Source organism: Mobula hypostoma, chromosome 13 (genome assembly GCF_963921235.1).
Source record: "Mobula hypostoma chromosome 13, sMobHyp1.1, whole genome shotgun sequence".
Lineage (NCBI taxonomy): Eukaryota > Metazoa > Chordata > Chondrichthyes > Myliobatiformes > Myliobatidae > Mobula > Mobula hypostoma.
The window spans coordinates 90541455-90565153 of record NC_086109.1 but is presented as its reverse complement, the minus strand read 5'-3'; the positions used below and the strand labels follow the sequence as shown (position 1 = coordinate 90565153).

At 41.5% G+C, this 23699-nt stretch overlaps 1 protein-coding gene and 1 long non-coding RNA gene across 2 annotated transcripts in view; one reads left to right on the top strand and one right to left on the bottom strand.

Annotated features, from left to right (window-relative positions):
- Window positions 1–8039, top strand: part of map2k5 (mitogen-activated protein kinase kinase 5) — a 327453-nt gene extending 319414 nt beyond the window's left edge. Inside the window, exon 23 of the mRNA XM_063066162.1 lies at window positions 7079–8039. Within this exon, the coding sequence (XP_062922232.1) occupies window positions 7079–7183 (105 nt within the window). The 3' untranslated portion in view covers window positions 7184–8039. The remainder of the gene's footprint in view (window positions 1–7078) is intronic.
- LOC134355775 (uncharacterized) overlaps window positions 1–23699 on the bottom strand; it is a 141355-nt gene that overhangs the window by 69085 nt on the left and 48571 nt on the right. The gene's annotated exons all lie outside the window — the stretch shown is intronic.

The following is a 23699-nucleotide window of genomic DNA, read 5'->3' as shown; positions in this document are numbered from 1 at the left end:
ATTAATATGGCATTCAGTGAGACCTTAAACGTGCTACTCAGAATGAAAGATTTTGAATAAGTCGACTTTTCAAAAGAGCTCAGCTTTATTTGTCACATGTACATCCAGACATCGAAACATACGGTGAAATGCATCATTTGTGTCAAAGCAAATCAGTGGGGTATGTGCTGGGGGCAGCCCACAAGTGTTGTCATGTGCCAACATAGCATGCCCATAACTCACTAACCCTAACACGTCTTTGCAGAGGAAACCCTTACAGTTGTGGGGAGAATGAACAAGCTTCTTACAGACAGTGGCAGGAATTGAACTCTGATCTCACAGTTGTTGCTGTACAGCATTACACAAATCTCTGCACTACCGTGCAGACCCACAATACATTACTGTAAATCTATTTTGTTAAAAATTTACTAATGCTGTGGTCTGTTATCCAAATATGAATCATAGTTTATAATTTGCCATTTTTGGTAGAAAAACATCAAAATCTAAATTCTTTAAAGTAGCAACACCCCTTTCATCATGATTTCAAACTTACTTCTGTCCTGTACAGTGCATGATCCACTCATTATGGATTCCTTCCAGCCTATTTAGATTCCTAAGCAAAGAATCTGCATGTGTGATCCTGAAGGTTTATTTGATAAGAATCAGAATACCCATTCATCCTGGACATTTTTTTAAATAATGCAGTGGCCAGATATCTTCCTTGACACTCCATTCCTGGTGTGTTGGAAGCTTTAAGTCCAGAGAGCAAGTCCTATTGTAAACCTGAAATAGCGTCACTTTCTTTCATCCAATGTTTAATTCAAAGCAAAGATAGTCCCATAAATATGTTTCCTTAAAACTAGGGCATTAAAATTAGATGAGAATCAGGTTTAATATCACTGATATATGTCGTGAAATTGTTTTGCAGCAGCAGTACAGTGCAATACATAAAAAACTATAAATTACAATAAAAATTAAATTAAGTAAGTAGTGCAAAAAAGAGCAAAAATAGTGAGGCAATGTTCATAGGTTGGTTCATCATCTGTTCAGAAATCTAATGGTGGAGGGGAAGAAGCTGTTACTAAAACGTTGAGTGAGTGTCTTCTGGCTTCTGAGAGGGAGAGGGGAATGGGGCTTGTTTTGTGTTGCTCTGTAGGCTTTTTCTGTTGGCATTGGAATATGTTGGGACGTTTGCAGGCTGCCCCCAGCACATCCTTAGATTGTGTTAGTTGTTCATGCAAATGATATATTTCACTGTATGTTTCACTGTATGAATTAATCTGAAAATTGTATGAAAATGAATCAGAAGGATAAAACAGGGTTCATGTTTTACAGTCATTCCAAATGGATAGTTTATAATTGTGGGTAGACCATTGGAGAAACTCAAAACAGAGGCACAAGCTTCACCACATGGTCAGGAGCACGATTAATATCTTGTTTTGAATCATAGCCAACCATGCAAGAAAAGTAATGTGGTTTTAGCTATGATCTAATAGAAATAGCAGACTGTGTTTAAATGCTATGGAAGTTCTGATATGGTAAAGTCAGTTAAATTCTTTTAATGGATAAATGTTTCTCATAGTGTAGAACTGAACTGAAAGATTCATGTTTAATTGTTGGATCTTTCATTATATTGGTTGTTCTGTGTCCTTCCTTTATTAGATCAGCCAGAATGTTTGATTCCTGGCTGGAAACCCACAAAATCCAGAGTCATCTGTTCTGACATTTGTAATGAATCCCACACGTACACAGACAGTGGGTATCTACTGTCGAGCAGCGGAACAGATTGCAGCACTAAGTTCCCCTTTGGAAAATCCCAAATAATTGATTTGTTTATAGAACCTCAATTTTGTACATTTTAATATCCAGCCGTGAATGAATTTGAGAGGTTCCTTTGTACATTGACTAATTTATGAGCCTAGTCATGTTAATAGAATTGAGGAAAGTTAGACGGTAATTATCTTTCTGTCTTTCTGTAAAGGGTGTAATTGCACCGCCAAGTGATTTGTTATATGCAAAAGTGGTTTAATCGGGTTTCTGCAGCAATGACAAAGTGAAGATTGCTTAATTCAGTAAATAGGACAACGTTCCATCACTAGATTTCTCAGAGTTTAATCATAATTTTTGAGGCAGCACAGTACCATGATGCTATTACAGTGCAGGCAACCCGATTAACTCTGCCACTGCCTGTAAAGTGTTTATATGTATTCCCCACGACTGTGGGTGATTCCTCCAGGTGCTCCAGTTTCCTCCCACATTCCAAAGACATACGGGTTGGTACGTTAATTAATCACTTCGGTGTGCCTGGGCTCTTTGAGCCAGAAAGGCCTGTTATCATGTGTGTCTCTAAATGAAAATAAACAGTAAAAAAAAAGATACCTCTTCCATGAATCTGGCCCTAAATGAGCACTTCCTCTTGATTATTTCCCCATGTAAAACTTTCCAAAAGGAAGAAATTGTGTGGAAGAGAGGAATGCTAATATTGTTTTAAGCTTTGATGAGTTTCTTTCATTTCAGTACAAGATCCGGGTGCCTGTTGCCCCAGTCTGACTTGCTGATATTGCGATGAGACAGTCTGTAGGAGTGAAATGGCGCTGTAGCCATTCCCGCCCTTGTGCTTACATAATTGCTTCAACAATTCCCCAGTGTTCTGCCAATAGCCCCATTTGTCGCGCAGATAACATTATGCCGCAACCAAATTGGATGCCGTAAGAACTCAGCAGTTGAAGTAGCAATTCACTTAGAGATACAGCATGGTAACATGCCCAATGAGCCTGCGCCACCCGATTACACCCGTGTGACCAATTAACCTATTAACACAGGGGTTCCCAACCTTCTTTATGCATTTGACCAATACCATTAGGCAAGGGGGACTGTGGACTCCATGTTGGGAACCCCTTTTACTAACCCATATGTCTTTGGGTCATGGGGAGTATGTACTTACTCCTTAAGGCTGATTTATACTTGTGCGTACCAGCTTATGCCGTGGGCTACGCTGTTGTGAACATTTATACTTGTGCGTTGATGTGTCTGCGTCACTCTGCAATTCGGGCACGTCATGCATGCGCACACACCTGCCTGTGCAAGGTTTCATGGTCATGGTAGTCTTTCTCGGGGTAAACAAGTTTAAAGCGAGCGTCTTTTTTCGTAAAAGCGAAATGTGTCCTCCATAATTTTGGAGGTCTGTAAAGCTTTATGGAAAGCATTGCAGCCAGAGTTCCTTCCCTGCCCTTCAGTCACCCAATGGGAAGCTATTGCAGCGTAGGAGGAAATGCGATGCTACCAAGCGGACCAATCACAGTTGTTGCGGTCTGCGTTGCCGCGACACGTAGTTACATTTTGGGAGAGGTGCGCATCAGGCTACGGCGTAGGGATCCGCGTAGGCACTGCGTAAGGTTCGTGGCTACGCCATACCTATGGCATCGATTTGACGCACAAGTATAAATCAGCCTTTACTCCTTACAGAAAGTGGGGAGAATTGAACCCGGGTTGCTGGCACTGTAACGCACTCTGCTAACCCTAGCTACCATGCCATCCCACTGTGGGCAGCCTGTTACATTGCTCATGTAAACTATTATATACTGGCATTTTCTCCCCCCTCTCTAAATTGTTATATAACTGGCAATCTTTCCCCTTCCTTCTCAGAATTGATGCAGGGTCTCAATCTGAAACACCAATATACACCGTTTTTCACCACTTGTTGTTTGATCACTGAGTTATTTGTAGAGCATAGGACAATTCAGCACAGCGCAGGCCCTTCAGCCCACAGTGCGGTGCCAACCTCATAAATCCACTCCATGATCAATCTAACCCTTCTCTCCTACACAGCCTATAACTCTCTTCCATCAATCTGCCTATTTAAATATATTTTCATTGTTCCTAATTGTATCAGCATCTGATGGAATGAGTTCTTCCAGTATTCCGTTGCTTTGGTGAAAGATTCCAGCATCTGCTGTCTCTTTTGCACTCTTCACACTGATGACACTTTGCAGTTGACCCCAAACCTATTGTCACTCAGGCTATCCAATATTCCAGCTGGCATGGGCCAGAGATTCCCCAGCTAAATACTGATACCTGAACCGTCCTGCTTTACTCTTACTCAGACCTCTGCACATTCATCTTCTTCAACATCTTTGGATGCTATATTCAATGGCCACTTTGTGAGTTACATCTGTACGCTTGCTTGTTAATGCAAATATCTAATTAGCCAATCATGTGGCAGCAACTCAATCCATAAGAACATGATGACATGTTCAAGAGATTCCGATGTTGTTCAGAGCAAACATTGGAATGGGGAAGAAATGTGATCTAAGTGACTGGCTGTGAAGTGATTGTTGGTGCCAAACAGTGGTTTGACTTTCAGAAACAGCTGATCTACTGGGGTTTTCACGCACAACATTCTCTAGAGTTTACAGAGAATGGTGCGAGAAACAAAAAAACATCCAGTAAGAGACACACATCAAAGTTGCTGGTGAACGCAGCAGGCCAGGCAGCATCTCTAGGAAGAGGTACAGTCAACATTTCAGGCCGAGACCCTTCGCTGTCCTGACGAAGGGTCTCGGCCTGAAACGTCGACTGTACCTCTTCCTAGAGATGCTGCCTGGCCTGCTGCGTTCACCAGCAACTTTGATGTGTGTTGCTTGAATTTCCAGCATCTGCAGAATTCCTGTTGTTTGCAGTAAGAGACAGTTCTGTGGGCAAAAATGCTTTGTTAGTGAGAGGGCAGAGGAGAAAGGCCAAATTGGTTCAAGCTGACAGAAAGGCGACAGTAACTCAAATAATCATGCATTACAACAGTGATGTGCAGAAGAGCATCTCTGAACGCACAATATGTCAAACCTTGAAGTGGGTGGGCTACAGCAGCAGAAGACCACAAACGTAGACTCAGTGGCCACTTAATTAGGTACCTAATAAAGTGGCCACTGAGTACATATTGCATTCACTATTTAACTGAACATTTATTTCTCTCCTATTTTCCCCCAGTCCATGTACACCTCACACCCATATCTAACTCATTAATTCTTTCTTTCCTTTCCTCTCAATCAGCACTCGCTACCACTGTCTCTCTATTGCCCACACCTACAATATTTATCCACTCTCCTTGCTAACCTCCAAAATAGAAGTCTTCCAAAACACTCCAGCCTAAAACTTTTGAATATTGAAAGTCCTAGGTAGAATGGACATGGTTTCCTATAGTGGGGAAGTCGTACCAGAAAGCACACACTCAGAATAGAAGGTTGTCCCTTTAGAACAGAGATGAGGAGGAATTTCTTTAGCCAGACAGTGCTGAATCTGTGGAATTCATTGCAATAGGCAGCTGTGTAGGCCAAGTCATTGGGTGTATTTAAAGCGGAGATTGATAGGTTTGTGATTAGTGAGTGCATCAAAGGTTACGGGGAGGAGACAAGAGAATAGGGTTGAGAGGGAAAATAAACATGCCACGATGTGGAGCAGACTTGATGGAACAAACGGCCTAATTTTGCTCCTATTTTATGATCTAATGGTCTTAAATCCTGGCACACACCTCAATAGGTTCTCAAAATCTGACCTAGCTTGGCTGTTTGGACCTCCTATTATTTTCTGTCCCCTGCACTTTGAGAAGCCTCTTCGGACACACAAGTGATTCTGAAGATGCCTGAAGTCTTGAGCACTTTCTCCCATGGGCCACTGTCATCTCCTATCAGATTCTTTCTTCAATCCTTTGCCTCTTTAACCTATCACCTCCCAGCTTCTCACAGCATTCCCCTTCATCCATCACTCCCATCCTCCCACCTTGTCTCCCTCAAATGAACACACCCAACAGCTGCCTACTTGTGCTTCCCCCCCACCATCTCCCTGTTCCTTTTTATTCTGACTCCTGCCCTCTTCCTTTCCAGCCCTGATGAAGTCTCTGTCCAATATGTCGACTATTCATTGCCTTCCATAGATGCTGTCTGACCTGCTGAGTTCCTCCAGCATCTAGTGTGAGCTTCCTTATGTTTGTTACCTCTCCAAGTTAACTTATACATGTCGTCTCCACCCCAGTCACTCACCATCCAGGTGACTGCACTTTGTCCACCTTACTTAAAACGCAGTGCATTGTAAGTCATTGTTCAGTTGTATGCGACACTGCTGCTTCTTATAAGGATAGGTTGAGCGAGATAGGGCTTTTCTCTTTGGAGCGAAGGAGGATGGGAGGTGACTTGATGGAGAGGTACAAGATGATAAGAGGCATAGATTGAGTAGATAGCCAGAGTCTTTTTACTAGGGCAGAAATGGTGAATATAAAGGGGCGTAGTTTTAAAGTGATTGAAGGGGGAATGTCAGAGGTAGGTTTTTAACATGGAGAGTGGTGAGTACGTGGAACACGCTTCCAGAGGCGGTAGATTGGAGGAATGCTGGAGGAACTCAGAAGATCAGGCAATATCTGTGGAGGGCAATGAACAGTTGACGTATTGGGCCAAGACCCTTCATCAGGGCTGGAAAGGAAGAGGCCAAATACATTGGGAACATTTAACAAACTCTTCTGTAGGCACATGGATTATAAAAAATGGAGGGTTATTGGGGAGGGAAGGATTAGATTGATCTTAGAGTAGATTAAAATGTCGGCACAACATCATGGGCGAAAGGGCTTGTACTGTTGCTGTGATGTTCTATGTAAGACCATTCAACTCAACAGTGTGCAAAGGCTTGAATCCTTTGAGTCAGGCAATGTAAGTAAAATTTTCTGTAGTGTGTAATAGCAGGTAATTTCAGCAATGGTGTGCTCCTGCTGTGGATCCACACTTAATGGGAGCTAGGTCGCATATAGGTCCCTTAATATTATAGGGCTGTTCTGGGACCTACACTCATGTCAAACCAGGCTCCATGCCAGGGGTGTACAGTACATTGCTGAATTAGGACATTAAACTACAGGAAATGCATCTCTGCATGCTTCCATCACTGGTCACTTCTGAAAGAGAATTTCTATATGGAACAATCTCAGAAAAATCCTTAAATTGCAATGGTTATTCACTTTATTCATATATATGTCTTGCTCTACTTGGGCTACTTGCAAAGTAACATCGGTTTTGTTATAGTCTATTTAATTTTTTTCTCTCCCCTTAACCTCTCTTTGCAGGTTCACCCATTTGTTGTACAATACAACGACAAGAACGCCGAGGTGGTTTCCATGTGGGTTTGCAGGATGCTTGAAGAGAGACGTTCTCAACAGGGGATCCAGTGACCAACCTGAACATCAGTGACGTTAGACAAAAGAATATCATCAGGACAATAAAATCTCCACAGAGCAAGCAATTTTACTTCTCCCCCTCCAGTCCTGCCAGATCAGTGTGACCACAGCACGCCTTACATTATCTCTCGTCTGAGCAGACGACATCTGTAACTGTCCTCTGCCCTGGCAGGTGGTCTCAATTACTGCCATCATGACATGATCTATAGATAGTCTATGAGAAGGGTTAGGTGGCAGGGGGTCCTTACACTTCAGACCAGAGTTTCACGTCTAATTCGCTGCACCATTCATGTGTGCCCGTTAGTCCTTTGTGAATTCTGACACATTCTGCCTCCTCTTGTCAGACCGATAATGTTACTGTTAGAATGAGTGATCCTATCATTGTACATGAAGTTATATTAACATGGAAAGCAAGCCAAGTACAGTGTATCACTCAATCTCCAGCATTGGAAGACAGGAAGAATTTTGTTTGCTTATTTCTGGAGTTGCTATAATGCATTTTGAATGCAAACATACTGGGCCTTAAATCTGTTTTCTTATGTCATTTCTTTGAAATAATATACAATTTATAATATGTCTGAAGCTATGTTATGCAATTATGGTGTATGATTTTTGAAATGCAGATTTTGGATAAAATATCCATAATATGTACAGTTTTATATTGATGAAATCAGCCATTGCACTTAATCACTAGACTTATTATATGCAGTCACACATTATGCATTTGTCTCCTAAAGGGGTTGCATATTTTATTCAGTTAGTGTCCAATTTCTGTTGATTTTCTAAACTTCAAATAAAATGTTAGAAACACCTAATTGTTGTTCCTCTCCGTGCCTTGTAGTGCATTGGGTGGCAACCTTGCCGATTCTTTAGCATTTGTCTGTTTTTACGAGGCCGAGATGCTAGCTCAACGCTCAACCCAGCACGGATGGAAAGCAAGGAGCCGAAAAGATACAAACCCAGGACCACTCACCTCAAAGTCTGGTGCAGGTGCCACTACACCAGTAGCTGGCTAAAGAAACATCTAATATTGGTATCAAAACTATCTTCATGATTAAAGTGAGTTTTGTTTTCTCAACATAGCTGAAAAATGTACTTCTACAAAAATTAATTTGCGATATGGTAGCCAGGAGGAGGAGCCATGGTAAATCAAAAAAGGGAAGACAACCGTTTCATCAGGCCTTAAGACGTAGGAGCTGCCACCCCCATGCTCTTTTGTGACATTGACGTCTCAGTGTCTGTTTGCCAGGAGTGTCAAAGGTTTTGAATCACCAAGGTAGTGTATATTGCAGCAAAAATGAGGTTTCATATCAATAAGGAGCAAGGTCTCAGGTGGATGATCTTATCACAAACATTTCAGGACAGCTAACTATTATTGTCTACATATATGCTGCCTGCCCTGCTGAATATTTCCAAATCTTTAAGCCTAACATCATGTGATAGGTGTACAAGGAAATCCAGGTCCTTCTCAACACCAGCATTCTCACCATTTAGAAATTAATTCAGTATTCTATGTTCTTTTCCTACGAAAGTGCAGGTTTTTCTTTATTATATTTCATCTGCTACATCTTCAGCCCATTTCTTTAACCACTCTTTATCTGTCTGAAGTTTTTGTGCATCCTTCTCATAGCCCATGTTGCCAAACAGCTTTATATCTTCAGCAAGCCAGGATATCCAACTCTTAATCTCCTTGTGCACCTCATGATATGGATTATGAACAGCGACCCACAGCCTCCTAATACAAAAAAAAAATCCATTAATTCTTACACTAAGTTCTCGACAAACTCAGCAGGCCAGGCAGTATCTATGGAGAGGAGTAGTCCCTCCATAGATGCAGTCTTGAAGGAGGGTCTTGGCCCAAAATTTTGACTTGTTTGCTGAGTTCCTCGCATTGTCTCTGAATTTCCAGCATCTGCAGAATCTCTTGTGTTTCCCATTAATTCCTACTCTGGCCATTAACCAGTCTACGCAAGTATATTTCCCCAGTATGCAGACTCAAATTCCACTTAATTCTTTCTTGTTTGGCATCTTCTTGAAGGCCCTCTGAAAGCCTAAGTACACCACATCAACTGCTTCCCCCCCCCCCCCCCCCGTGTAGTGCACTGGTTACTCCCTCAAAAATCTTTACAGATTTGTCAGATGTCTGCATTGATGGATATACTGTATCTGATTAATAAATGACTTAAAATATCACATCTCCAACCTTACAGTATGTGTTACACCAAGGAGTCTGCATAGATTATGTCCTCCATTGTGGCTTCTTCCCAAGTACAAAGTTCACTGTCAGTATCATGAATGTCCTCTGCATTAGTAAGACGTAACGCAAGTTGGGTGATCACTTTGTCGAGCACCTTCACTCTCTCCACAGCAAAAGGCACGATCTCCCAGTGGCTATGCATTTCAGTTCGACTTCCCATTTGCATTCCAACATGTCAGTCCATGGTCACCTCTGTTGCCAAGATGAGACTATTCTCAGGTTGGAGGAGCAACACCTCGTATTCCGACTTGATATCCTCCAACCTGATGGCATGAACTTTAACTTCTGGTAATGGCCCCTCCTTCCTCCTTCTCTTTTTTTCCATTCCCATTCCGGTTACCTTTTCATCCCTTCTCTTCTCACCTGACCATCACTTGCCTCTGGTACCCCTCCTTCTTCCCTTACTGTCCTCTCAGATTCCTCCTGCTTCGTCCCTTTCCCTCTTCCACTTATCCGCTTCCAGCTTCTTGCCTCAACCCATCTAGTCTTACCTATCACCTGTCAGCTTGTACTCCTTCCCCTCCTCCCATCTTCTTACTTTGGCTTCTTCCTTCCTTTCCAGTCCTCATGAAGGATCTTGGGCCCCTCCATAGGTGCTCCCTGACTTGCTGACTTCCTGTCACACTTTGTGTGTGTGTTCCTCACTGTTAGTGGAGCTAATTCTGTTTGCTCAATAACACCAAGTGGGCCAAGATAAAGATGAGGTTCTCACAGATTGATTGTGCTAGATATAAAATTTAAGAGGCTAGCAACACAGATAATTATCACGAACATCTATACTTAATAGTAAACAAGATTGGAATGGTGGGAATAAGGTTGTTTTTGTCAACTTGTTAAATAAATCTATGCTCAAACTAGTCAATGGAACAACTGCCTGTGATTGGCACTATATTTGCAGTCTGCTACAGATGGCTTCGTGCAAAATTGGGATTTCATCTTGAAGAATGGAGTTAAGGCACATTGAGTAGCTGGGTTTCGTGCCACATTTCTCACAGGGCTGAAGCTTTCCAAATAATTAATTAGCAAAATTTAACAATAAACAAACAATGCGGTATTTTAGGAGCAACTATAAGCTGCTGGAGCAACCCAGCAGGTCAGGCAGCATCTGTGGAAGGAAATGGACAGTTGACATTTCAGGTTGAGATCCTTCATCTGCTCTGTACAATAGGTTCCAAGTATATAATGCTCCTGCATTGACATGTCCATATACTAACTGAATGCCTTTAATATGAAATCTTTAGTTTTAATCTCATGAAATAAAGGCCATAAAAATGACACATTAATATAATTATATCCCATAGCACAATTCCCTCCATGTAATAGTTATAAAGGGGCATTCTCCATTCTATGCATCTGCTCTGCCCTGCCCAGCAAATCCCAGTTACACTACCTTGTAAAAGTCTTAGACACATATATATATATATATAGCTAGTACTGTACTTGTGGAGTGGAGATCAAGTTTGTAAATCTAGCAGGACCAATGGATGCTGGGAATGGCAGGGGTGGAGTGTTGTGGGACAGGTAGCAGAGAAGGAGTGCCGGGGGCAGGGTGGGGGGATGTTGCATGCTCTGAGACACTAGGCACGTTGATTCCAACAATTGGTTTATTGATCATTACAGAATCTGCCTCTGGTTCCTCTCACTCCCTCCCTCCCCTCTCCCTTCCCCTTTTTCCGACCATGATTTCCCTCTCCCTGCCCCCTTACCACTCTGTGTCCACAATGGAGACCCACATCAGAATCCAGTTTATCATCAGTAACATATGTCATGATTTTTTTGCAGCAGTAGTACAGTGCAATATGTAAAACTACCATATTACTGTGCAAAAGTCTTAAACACCCTGGCTATATATATATGTCTAAAACTTTTGCACATTACTGTACATATGGTTATGATTGATCCATTAACAAATCCAGTTGGGATTAATATCTATATTTTCATTTTGCAGGGCACCGGGTTATTCCAGATTGTAAACTGAATAATTTACTACCGTGGACAACAGTCAGTTAATCTGTTTGGGATAGAAGGATCAGTGTTGGCGTCACAGACTTTTAAAGGAACTTAAACATTTTTTTGGATATCAAATATACTTCCCCTTATGGAAGAGTAAAACTCTGCAAAGAGATAGATCTACCCTTAGATTGATCCCAGGCTGAGAAATGGGGCAGTGCAATGAATGTATTGTTTAAGAAATAATTGTATTCAGAGGTTCCTTGAGACTTTATTCACCATGTATGTTAACATGTATTAAGGATTTGTTGTGGTGTGTTGGTCAGTGTGAATATACAACAGAAAACAGTAGTCAACAATTACAAAGAATAAAAAGTTATTCTAAAACTAAAGTTAGAGGTTATAGTACAGATATGGAATAAAATGTTCATAAATATATAAATACCAGCATGTGTTTACAATGACCATAAGACATAGGAGCAGAATTAGTCCATTTGGTCCATTGAGTCTGCTCCACCATTCAATCATGGCTGATTTATTTTCCTCCTCAGCCCCATTCTCCTGCTTTCTCTCCGTAACCTTTAATGTCCTTACTTATTAAGAACCTATCAACCTCCATTTTAAATATACCCAATAACTTGGCAATGAATTCCAGAGTTTCATCAGCCTCCAGCTAAAGCAGTGGTTCCCAGTCTGGGGTCCAGAGTCAATGGTAGGGGTCCATGGCATAGAAAGGGTTAAAAATGAAAGAAATGCCTCCTCATTCTTCTATTCAGAACTCTGATGTAATTCCTGTGATGTCCCATTTTCTTCTAAATTGGCGTCTTCTTTCATTGTCGGGCAAGTGGATACCCACTCTTCTGCTGAAAGGTACAGACCTCTAACACCACAGATGTGACTGAACCTCTATATTTCTAGACTTCAGAGTCATTCTTTTTTCTCCTCATACACATCTTAATAATTGGTTAACGTAATGATACACTGAGATGTAAACCCTTTGGTTTATTTTCCAGTTAGTGCAGTCTTCAGCAGTTAAGAACTTTGCAAGTGTAATTACTTTGAAATATAGAACAGATCTCAAAGCTGCGCCCCGTTGTTAACTGATCAGAATTAGGATTATTATCACTGACATATGTCATAAAATCTGTTTTGTGGCAGCAGTACAGTGCAATACATAACATTATAGATTACAATAAGATGCTGTATATATAAATTATAAGTTTCAATAAGAAATATATATAAAAAAATAAGTAATGCCAAAAGAGAGCAGAAACTGAGGTAGTGCTTGTGAGTTCATGAACTGATCCGAAATCGGATGGTGGAGGGGAGAAAAGCTGTTCCTGAATCATTGACTGTGTGCCTTCAGGCTCTTGTACCTCCTCCCTGATGGTAACAATGAGAAGAGGGCATGTCCTGGGTGATGGGGATCCTTAATGATGGATGCTGCCTTTTAGAGCATCGCCTTTTGAAAATGTCCTCGACGGTAGGGAGGCTAGTGACCATGATGGAGCTGGCTGAATTTGCAATTTTCTGCAGCTTTTTTCTGATTCTGTACATTGGAGGCTCCACATCAGACAGTGATGCAACCAGTCAGAATCCACTCCACAATACGTCTGTAGAAATTTGCCAGAGACTTTGAAGGCATACTAAATCTCATGAAATTCTTAATGAAATGTAGCAGCTGGCATGCCTTCATTGAAATTGTATCAGTATGCTGGGCCCAGGACAGATACTCAAGAGATGTAGACACCCAAGAATTGAACACTGAAGTTATCTTTAAGAATGTACTGCTTTGAGGCAAACAGTTTTACTTTAATCAGAAATTGGATCTAATCATCCTTGTCATGTTCATGATGACTTGTAAGTAATGGAATAGCATTTTTGTCACTGCTGTATGCATCTGTATACAAATTTAAAAGTTTTTTTCAGACGTACAGAATATTTCTAGTCTATAGTAGGATGTGTCCCTGAAAACAAAAGAAAGCGAAGTTTGAAAAGGGGAATGAACTACCACCCTGGTTTATTTGATTGCACTGTGCTGCAGGGATGTACTGTAACTAAGTGCATTTTAATTTTCATCACCAATGCCGAACAGTTTCTCTTTTGAACCACTGCTAAATTTGAAATGTGAAAATCTCAAATCAGACCCTGAAACCACGGAGAGTTTACATGCAATGCAGTGTGAAACCAGGTGTAAAAAGTGCCTTGGGGAGGTCCCTTGATCCTCTTGAACACTTTAGACTCACCTGCAATTAATTAAAAAGTTTAAAGAGTCAAAACATTTAAAATGTAACCACTGGGAGAGGAGCTTTTCACCTGCCACACGCATTCTTTGAAGCAGTGTATGGAAAGTGTTAGTGGCACAGGGAACTAGAGCTGTAACCTGCACTGCGCCTGAGCGGCATGTGAAATCTTTAATGCTTTGCATTTAGGATATTACCTATATAAGAGTAGTCAGTATTAAATTGAACTAAACCTACACTAGTTGTTGGTTCTAAGTGATCATGATGAGAGTCATTGGAGATTTTCATTCATTCCTTTCTGTTTCTTTGTTTCTACTGTGAATGCTCAGAAGAAAATGAATCGCAGGGTAGTATATGGTGACATATGTACCTTGATAATTAAATTTACTTAGAACTTTGAGGCATGGATAGAATTTTAGATATGTTAGAATTGGCAATGGCAAGGCTTGTGTAGATTTTCCACAATAAACTTGCTTTGTTTTGTTGCTAAGGCCAACGTCTCAGGCAAATGGAGGGTTAGGTAAGGGCGAAGAATTAGATTGATCTTAAAGTAAGTTAAGAGGTCAGAAGAACATTATGGGCCAAAGGGCCTGTACTGTGCTGTAAACTGGCAGATTGCAGAATAGACCATTAAACAGAGGGGCAGAATTTGGCCATTTGGCCTATTGAGTCTGACCATTTCATCATGGCTGATTCACTATCCTTCTCAACCCTATTCTTCTGCCTTCTGCCCATAACCTATGACACCCTTTCTAATCAAGGACTTTTCAACCACCACTTTAAATATACCCAATGGCTTGGCCTCCACGGCCATTTGTGACAATGAAATCCACAGATTCACCACTCCCTGGCTGAAGAAATTCCTCCTCATCTCTATTGTAAAGGGATGTCCTTCTATTCTGAGGTGGTGCCCTCTGGTCCTAGGCTCCCCCACTATAGGAAACATTCTCTCCATGGCACTTTAACTAGGCCTTTCAGTATTTGATAGGTTTCAATGAGAACCTCTTTCATTCATCTGAACTCCAGCAAGTACAGGCCCAGAACCATCAAACACTCATCATACATTAACTCTTTCATTTCTGGGTTCATTCTTGTGAACCTCCTCTGGACCCTCTCTAATGCCAGCACGTCCTTTCTTAGCTCATCATCATTATGTGCCATGTGGTATGATGTAGATAAGGGGCCCAATACTGCTCACAATACTCCAAGTGCAGTCTGACCAATATCATAAAGACTCAGCATTACATCTTTGCTTTATATTCTAGTCCTATTCAGCAATAGGATCAAAACCTCCTTGAAAAGAAGCAGATCCTCCTGACCTGTGACTGTACAAACTGCAGAAGGATATTGAGAACCACAGGAGCCCCATGTAAGCAACAAAAGAAGTTCGCCACCTCACAAACTACCTTCCTGACGTCCTGTCATGCACTCTTATTCCTGTTTGTATTGTTAGGGAGTTTGCTAAAACCAGCATCCCAAGTAGCACACATCCACAATCAGTGATCTTGCACCATCCATGTTATTTTCAATAACAATTTAAATAAGGATTCCCATTACCAACACAAACCAGGATTTGGTTCTTGCCTCAAAGGCCTTCTAACAACTTCTAACAGTTTATTCAACAGGATATTTTCAGTCAGTGTTTTACAAAGGAATGAGATTCTGCCCACTATCTGTTTACTTCTCCTCCGTGGCATGTTTTATTAATGTGCCTCAAAGTATCTGAAGGCCAAAACCACAATGCTACAAAAAATGGAGATGGATAAATGGAGGCTTGTGTGGGAAGGAAGGATTGGATTGATCTTAGAGTAAGTTAAAAGATGGGCTGAAGGACCTGTACTGTGCTATGAAGAAGAAGAAAGCCCTTAACTCCAAATGGAGTCATGGGAGCGCCGTCATGATGGTGTTTTTTTTAAGCAAGCTTCCTTATTTTTTATGAGGCCGAATTGCTAGCTCGATACTCAACCCAGCACGGATGGAAAGCGTGCAAGGGAGCCAGCTGGATTCGAACTCGGGAGCCTTTGCTCCAAAGTCTGGCGCTGATGCCACTATGCCACCAGGTACTGCGCTATAGTGTTCTATATTATTCTGTTGTAGGAGAAGAATGTTTAGATTATTGGGTTTTAGTTGCGCAATATTAGAATCAAAATCATGTTTAATTTCAGTATTACATGTCGTGAAATTTGTTTTATGGCAACAGTACAGTGCAATACAAAATAAACTATAAATTACAATAATATATATAATCAAATTAAATAAGTCGTGCAAAAAGAGAGCAAAAGTAGTGAGATAGTGTTCATTGGTTGGTTCATTGTCTGTTGAGAAATCTGATGGTGGAGGGGGAAAAGCTGTCCCTAAAACATTCTGTGTGGGTCTTCAAGCTCCTGTACCTCCTCTCTGATGGTAACAATGAGAAGAGAGCACATCCTGGGTGATGGGGGTTCTTAATGATGGATGCTGCTTTTTTTGAAGCATCTCCTTTTGAAGATGCCCTCGATGCTGTGGAGGCTGGTGTCCATGATGGAGCTGGCTGAGTTTACAACCCTCTGCAGTAATTTCTGATCCAGTGCAGTGGCCCCTCCATTGCAGACGGTGATGCAACCAGTCAGAATGGTGTCCACGGTACATCTGTAGAAATTTACGTGTCTTTGATGTACTGTGAATATGTAAATATAAAAGAAACAGGACAATGAATACTGAAGTAAATGGCCATTCCCAGGCTGTGTACACCCAACTTATAGACAACCCGACTTAGGACCAAGAGTATATAGGAAGATTGAAAATCTAGCTGAATGGTGCCACAACAATAGCCTCTCACTTAATGACAGCAAAACCAGCAGTATAGTACAATACTTAACTTACTACAGTACGGTGCAAAAGTCCTAGGCACCCTAGATATATACATGTGTGTGTGTTCCTATGACTTTTGCACAGTACTGTATATGTATTTTGGTAATAAATTTACTTTGAACTTTGACATCTGACATGCGAACAAGCATTCATTTCTACAAATGGCATTTTTAGTTTCTTCTCCCTCTCTCTCCACTTTTAGTAAATTTTGTTCTTTCTTATTAGTCTCGTCCACTTTTTGGTATTGGTAATTGGTTTATTATCATCACATGTGCAGTGAGAACCTTGTTTTGTACACTGTTCATACAGATCATCAACTGTGTAATCATTACAGGGCGCATTGAGCTGGAACAAGGGAAACAATAACAATGCAGAATAAAGTGTAGTAGTTACAGAGAAAGTGCAGTGGAGATAAACAATAAAATGCGAGGACGTAACAAGGTTGATTGTGAGGACAATAGGTCTGTTCAAGAGTCGGATACAGGGGGGTGGAAGCTGTCTTTGAGATTCGTGGTATGTGCTTTCAGGCTTTTGTATCTTCTACCTGGTGGGAGAAGGGAGAAGAGAGAATTCCTGGAGAGGGTCTTCAGTTATGCTGGCGGCTTTACTGAGGCAGTGAGAAATATAGCGTCCACATTTCTTTGCAGTTTCTTGCAGTTACATGCAGAACAGTTGTCATACCAAGCTGTAATGCATCTGGACAGAATGCTTTCTATGGTGCATCATTAAAAATTGGTAAGAGTCTGCAGGGATATCTGAATTTCCTTAACACAGATTCTTCAGATGCTGAAAATCTACACACATAATGCTGGAAGAACTCAGCGGGTCAGGTAGCATCTATGGAAATGAATAAAGAGTCAGCGTTTCAGACTGAGACTGTTCATCAGGACTGGAAATGAAGGGGGAAGGAAGCCAGAATAAGAAGGAGGGTGAATAAGGTAAAATTTCTTTAGCCTCCTGAGGAAGTGGAGGCATGGGTGAGCTTTCTTGGCCATGACATCAATGTGGTTGGACCAGGACAGGCTGTTGGTGATGTCCATAGCTAGGAACTTGAAGCTCTCAACCTCAACACTGTTGATATAGACAGGAGCTTGTGCACTGACCAGTTCTTTTAATGCCATTCATTGCAATACTGTGTCACCATATCGGGTGATTTTTATTTGCATATTTTTAAAATCAATTTAATGGACAAAATGGGTACCTGTAAAAGCGGAACCTGTTTGCTACCCTGTACCCTGTAACATCGGTACAGCGAGTTGCTGGTCTCCGCTCTCTGGTGAGAGAGAGCCTGAGATGCCGACGTACTGGGTTATGGGCTGTAGTTTTTGATGGACTCTGGATCAAGGTCTCTTTGGGGGCTTTTGTTATTGCTTGCATGGGGGGGTGGGGGGTCAGTGCTTCTGCTGGTGCAAGTGGGGGTGAAGTCCTTGGGATGGTCAAGGCTTCTGCTGCTGCTTATGTGTGGGAGGCAGGAGGGGATCTTCAGTGTTCTGATGTTTCTACCATTCATTCTGTGGGGTTTCTTGTTTTGTGGATGTCTGCAAAGAGTAAGAATTTCAGGTTGTATACTGTATGCATTCTCTGATATTAAATTGAACCTCCTGAACACAGGAATGGTCTTCATTTACAATGCCTTCCAGCCTCCCAGTTGTGGAATTGTTTTTTGTGCTGCTGTTTCCAACAGTGTCTCCATATGATATTAAATGTGTCCAGTAGCTTTGCTGCATCTGCACTTTGCTCTTCTGGAAACGTTTAAACAGATCTCATCAAATATTTACCATTCACATGTCACAGCCAAAAAAAAAGGTTCAAATGACAAAATGAAAGGAAATAATGACACCTATTTTAACTTTCCGTGGTACTGTAAAATGGGTGTTATCAGATCTGTCCCCCTCTACTGACTTTTGTTTCTATTGATAAAAAAAATCAATCTCACATCTTGAAAACGCCAGCTGATATAGAATCACGGGATCCTTTTGTTACACAAAGAAATCAGTCTGGGGGAAGTTGGGCGAACACATCTTCATCACTAAGTAACACACACACACACACAATGCTAGAGGAACTCAGTGGGTCAGGCAGCATTTATCCCCCTTCCTTTCCAGCCCTGATGAAAGGTCTCAGCCTGAAACGTCAACTGTTTATTCCCTTCCATAGATGCTGCCTGACCTGCTGAGTACCTCCAGCATTTTGTGTGTGTTGCTCTGGATTTCCAGCATCTGCAGAACCTCTTGTGTTCTTCATCACCGACTTAACACTAAAATGGTCTGGTTGTAGCTTCACATCCCTGTTCCCATGCAGAATACGGCTTACCTGTTACCTGCTCTACTGAATCCATCATTTAAAATATCTTAATTAGATTAGCACTCAAGCTTTGAAACAGGCAGAATTACAGCCACATTCCAGCTCACTGGCTAGTATTGTGATCCTTTTTGTATTGTGTCAGCTTGGTGAAACTACTTCATTCTTTGCAAGGTCATTATGAATTTTTTTATTTAAGGAACTATTTAAATATTTATCTCAGGGTGACTTTATTCATCAAAGTCCAAATGACTATTTGAGAGAAAATAAGCCTTTCTAATTACAGTTGGTCCACTTCTCTAAAAGATAAGATAAATAAAGATGTTTTTAATTAGCTTTGTTTGTCACATGAACATCAAAACATACAGTGAAATGCGTCATTTGTGTCAACAGCTAACACAGTGTGAGGAACGCACACAAAATGCTGGAGGAACTCAGCAGGCCAGGCAGCATCTATGAAAACAAGTACAGTCAACATTTTGGCCTGAAACATCAACAGTCCTGCCGGAGGGTTTCGGCCTGAAACATCGACTGTACTTTTTTCCATAGATGCTGCCTGGCCTGCTGAGTTCCTCCAGCATTTTTGATTTCCAGCATCTGCAGATTTTCTCTTGCACAGTCTGAGGATGTGCTGGGGGCAGCCCACAAGTGTCACCATGCTTCCAGTGCCAACAGAGCAGCCCACAACTCACTAACTCTAACCTTTGTCTTTGGAATGTGGGAGGGAACCAGAGGACCCAGAGGGAACCCAGGGAGAATGTGCAGACTCCATACAGAAAGCAGTGGGAATTGAATCCTGATCATTGATCGCTGGCACTGTAAAATGTTACATTAACTGTTATGTTACCATGACACCATGGTATCAAATGTTTCCAGAGACTTTGAAATTAGATATTGGGCTTTTTTGTTTTTTTTATTGTCATTCGATTACCATCATGGCAGTTCAAGGATAGTGGTTCTGACTATGTACATTACCCCAGTAAAGCCGGCACTGACAACAGCTGGAAGTGGTGCGTTCCTGATTTGAATGACTTAATCACAGGCTAATGTTAACCTTGCTCCGTGGTAGAGATTCTGTCAGTTTCAAGTGCAAAGCTTGCTTTGCTCTCTCCTTGTTTGCAGCAGAGAGCCAATGTGGTCCCCTTGGGAGAGGCATCCAGAAGGTGATAATACATGGGATACGTGGTGAATGGGCTGTTCGAATTCACAATCAGCTGCTCACTGAAGAGAGAGAGTAGTGGTCAATGGGACTTATTTCTGGCTGAAGGTCCATGATTGGTGATATTCTGCAGGGAGTTGTACTTGGACCCCAGCTGTTTGTGGTCTATACAAATGACTTAGACGAAAATGAGAATGGGTGAGTTAGTAAGTCTGTAGATGTCACAAAGATTGCTGGCATTGTGGTTAGTGTAGAAGGTTGCCAGAGAATGCTGCAAGATATACTGTAGATCAGGTGCACATATGGATGGAGAAATTGCAGGTGGAGTTTAACCCAAACAAGTATGAGCTTTTGCTCTTTGCAAGATCAAATGTAAAGTGAAAATACACACTTAATGGCAGCACCCCTAACATCATTGATGTGCAGAGGGATCTGGGGATCCACGTCCATGGCTCCCAAAAAGTGGTGCACAAGTTGATAGAGTGGTAAAAAATGGAATGCTTATTAGTCAAGACTTTGAGTTGAAGAGTCAGAAAGATGGAGATATAGAGTCATAGAAAAGTACACCACAGAAACAGGCTCTTTGGCCCATCTAGTTCATGCTGAAACCATTTAAACTGCCTGCTCCCATCAACCTGTACCGGGACCATAGCCCTCCATACCCCTACTATACATGTACCTATCTAAACTTCTCTTAAACATTGAAATTGAGCTTGCATGCACCTGTTGTGCCGGCAGCTCATTCCACACTCTCACAAATCTCTGAGTGAAGAAGTTTCCCCTCATGTTCGCCTTAAACTTCTCACCTTTTACCCTTAACCTATGACCCCTGGTTGTAGTCCCACCCAAACCTCAGTGGAAAAAGATATATCGCAAATATCTATAAATCTGATTAGGCCACATTGGGACAGCTGCATCATTGACGTTTCAGGCCCTTCACCAGGATGAACATCCTTCACCAACCCAAATGAGGGGTCTCAAAACATTTACTATTTATTTCTCTCAATAAATGCTGCCTGACCTGCTGAGTTCCTCCAGCATTTTGTCTGTGTATGTACATCAATAATTTCATCTTTCTAAACACTTCCAGCAGTTCCAAAATTGTTTCTATTAAAAGCATTTTACTTCATTTAATTTTAAATTATTCCTAGGACAATTTTCCTCACATTTAAGGAAGGATACAATTCTATTTATTTAACTTTTGCTCATGAACCCTTATTCTCAATAAATTTCTTGACGACCACTGGGAGATAAGATCAGAGTCACCCCCTGTTTGGCCTCGCAGTGTGGAGAAATCCAAATGTACGTAAGTCATTAAGAACACTACGGAAAGTGTTTATGAAGCAGTTTTTGCTCGTTATATTTTCCTTCTGAATGACCATATTGCTACTATATCATCGGCTCAAAGCACTGCCTGTGTTTAAGTCACATTATCTGCTTATCTGGGAGGAAAGTTTCATTATTTTCACATTTAATTAAGCATTCTACAATCATTGTTTACGTGCAGTAATTTTCACATTGCAACTGATAATCATAATTTCCTAACCATTAATTTCTATTGTAATGTGTGAACAAGATCGAACACTGTTACAATAGAGTGGAGTTCTTTCAATCTATTCTTGCATCATTTTAATGCTATTTTCCTGCCTTGATCTGCTTTCTTTAATCACTGCGTCATTCCTCACCACAGTTCCATAACCCTTATAACTGGGCTGTGTGCGAAATTCCTTCAAGCACATGTCAGAACCTCCTCATACAGTGAACTGCAGTTGCAAAGGTCTTCAGAGATTTGTTTTTCTTACTCCCCCCCCCTCCACCCCACCCTCCCAAATTTGATAGCACAGCAGCCAAGTGTTACAGCAGGTTGTGAAGGGGGTGGCCCAGACCACAACTCCAAGGCTCCCTCTATGCCTTGCTGATATATTTATGATGTCATCACTCTAAGCTGGTGGCTTGTTAGGAAAGAGCAGCTATTATTAAAACAACAAATCTTGGACTATTTTGAGTGAGGAGGGTGCCTAACAAGGACTATTAAATGTCTCACAAGCACTGGATACACATACACGCATGCATGTGTACACTCAGACACTCACATACACTCATAAGCACATAAATACACATGCACACACACACAAAAAGCTTCACCTATCACCTGCCAGCTTGTACTCCTTCCTTCCCCCACCTTCTTAACTTTCCCCTTTCGTTTCCAGTCCTGATGAAGGTTCTCGGCCCGAAACCGACTGTTTATTCCTCTCCATAGATCTTATCTAACCTATTGAGTTCCTCCAGCACTTTGTGTCAATCAGTTACAAAGAGTGCACCTTTAGTTTCTTTTTCATCTCCAGAGCCCAGCTCCATCTCTTCATCAAGCCTTTCTTCAATCTACCTTCACGGAAGATGTGATACTGATGATTGCAAACTGAATGAGGACAGCAACACTCTCTAATGTTGGATAATAATGTCACAACTAACTAGATCCTTTTTTACTCTCCCATGTCTTCACAAATGCATGCACACCTCCAGAGAGATAATGCTTTATTTGCTAAGCAGAATTCTTAAACAAAATCACTTAGTGATCAACGCTCACCCCACTGTATGCCTCCACGTTACCATCTCAAATTCTGCCAACAATAGTTGTGTTGTCGACAGATTTATCCACAGCTCAAATGCCAGCTATAAATTTGCCGATGGCATAACTATTGTTGGCAGAATTTCAGATGGTGGTGAGAAGACGTACAGGAGTGAGATAGATCAGCTGGTTGAGAGGTTTGTCGCAGCAACAACCTTGCACTCAACATCAGTAAGACCCAAGAATTGATTGTGGACTTCAGGAAGGGGAAGTCGGGGATACACACTCCAGTCCTCAGCAAGGGATCAGCACTGAAAAGGGTGAGCAGCTTCAAACTCCTGGGTGTCACCATCTCTGAGGATCCATCCTGGACTCAACATTTTGATGCAATTACAAAGAAGGCATGACAGCAGCTATATTTCATTAGGAGTTTGAAGAGAATGGGTATGTCACCAAAGACTCTCACAATATTTCTACAGATGTACTGTGGAGAGAACCCTAAGTGGTTGTATCATCATCTGGTATGGGGGGGGCACAGGGGTTGGCACTCCACAGGATTGGAAAAAGCTGCAGAAAATTATAACCTCTGCCAGCTCCATCTCGGGCACTGGCCTCTCCAGCATCCAGGGCACCTTCAAAAAGCGATGCATCTGAAATGCGGCATCCATCATTAAGGAACCCCCCTCCCCCACAATCACCCAGGACATGCCCTATTCTCATCGCTACCATCAAAGAGGAGATACAAGAGCCTGAAGACACACAGTCAATGTTTCAGGAACAACTTATTCCCCTCTGCCATCAGATTTCTGAATGGACAGCTCATGAATACTACCTCAGTATTTTCCAACTCTTTTTTTGTACTACTTATTTCATTTATTTTTTTCTTTTTTATATATACTTATCATAAATTATACCTTTTATTATTATGTATTGCAATGTACAACTGCCACAAAACAACATATTTCACGACACACCAGTGATATTAAATCTGATTTTGATTCTGTTTGTAATTCTGTGAAGCTTAAGTAGAATCAAAATGAAAGAAATTTCAGACTCTCCCTAATCACCCATTTTCACCTGCCCCCCCCCATCCCACCACCCCCAGATCCATCAACAGACATTTCACTCTCTGGCACTCCACCCGCTTCCTCCCCATCTAGTTCTGGTTCTGTCTGCCGTTC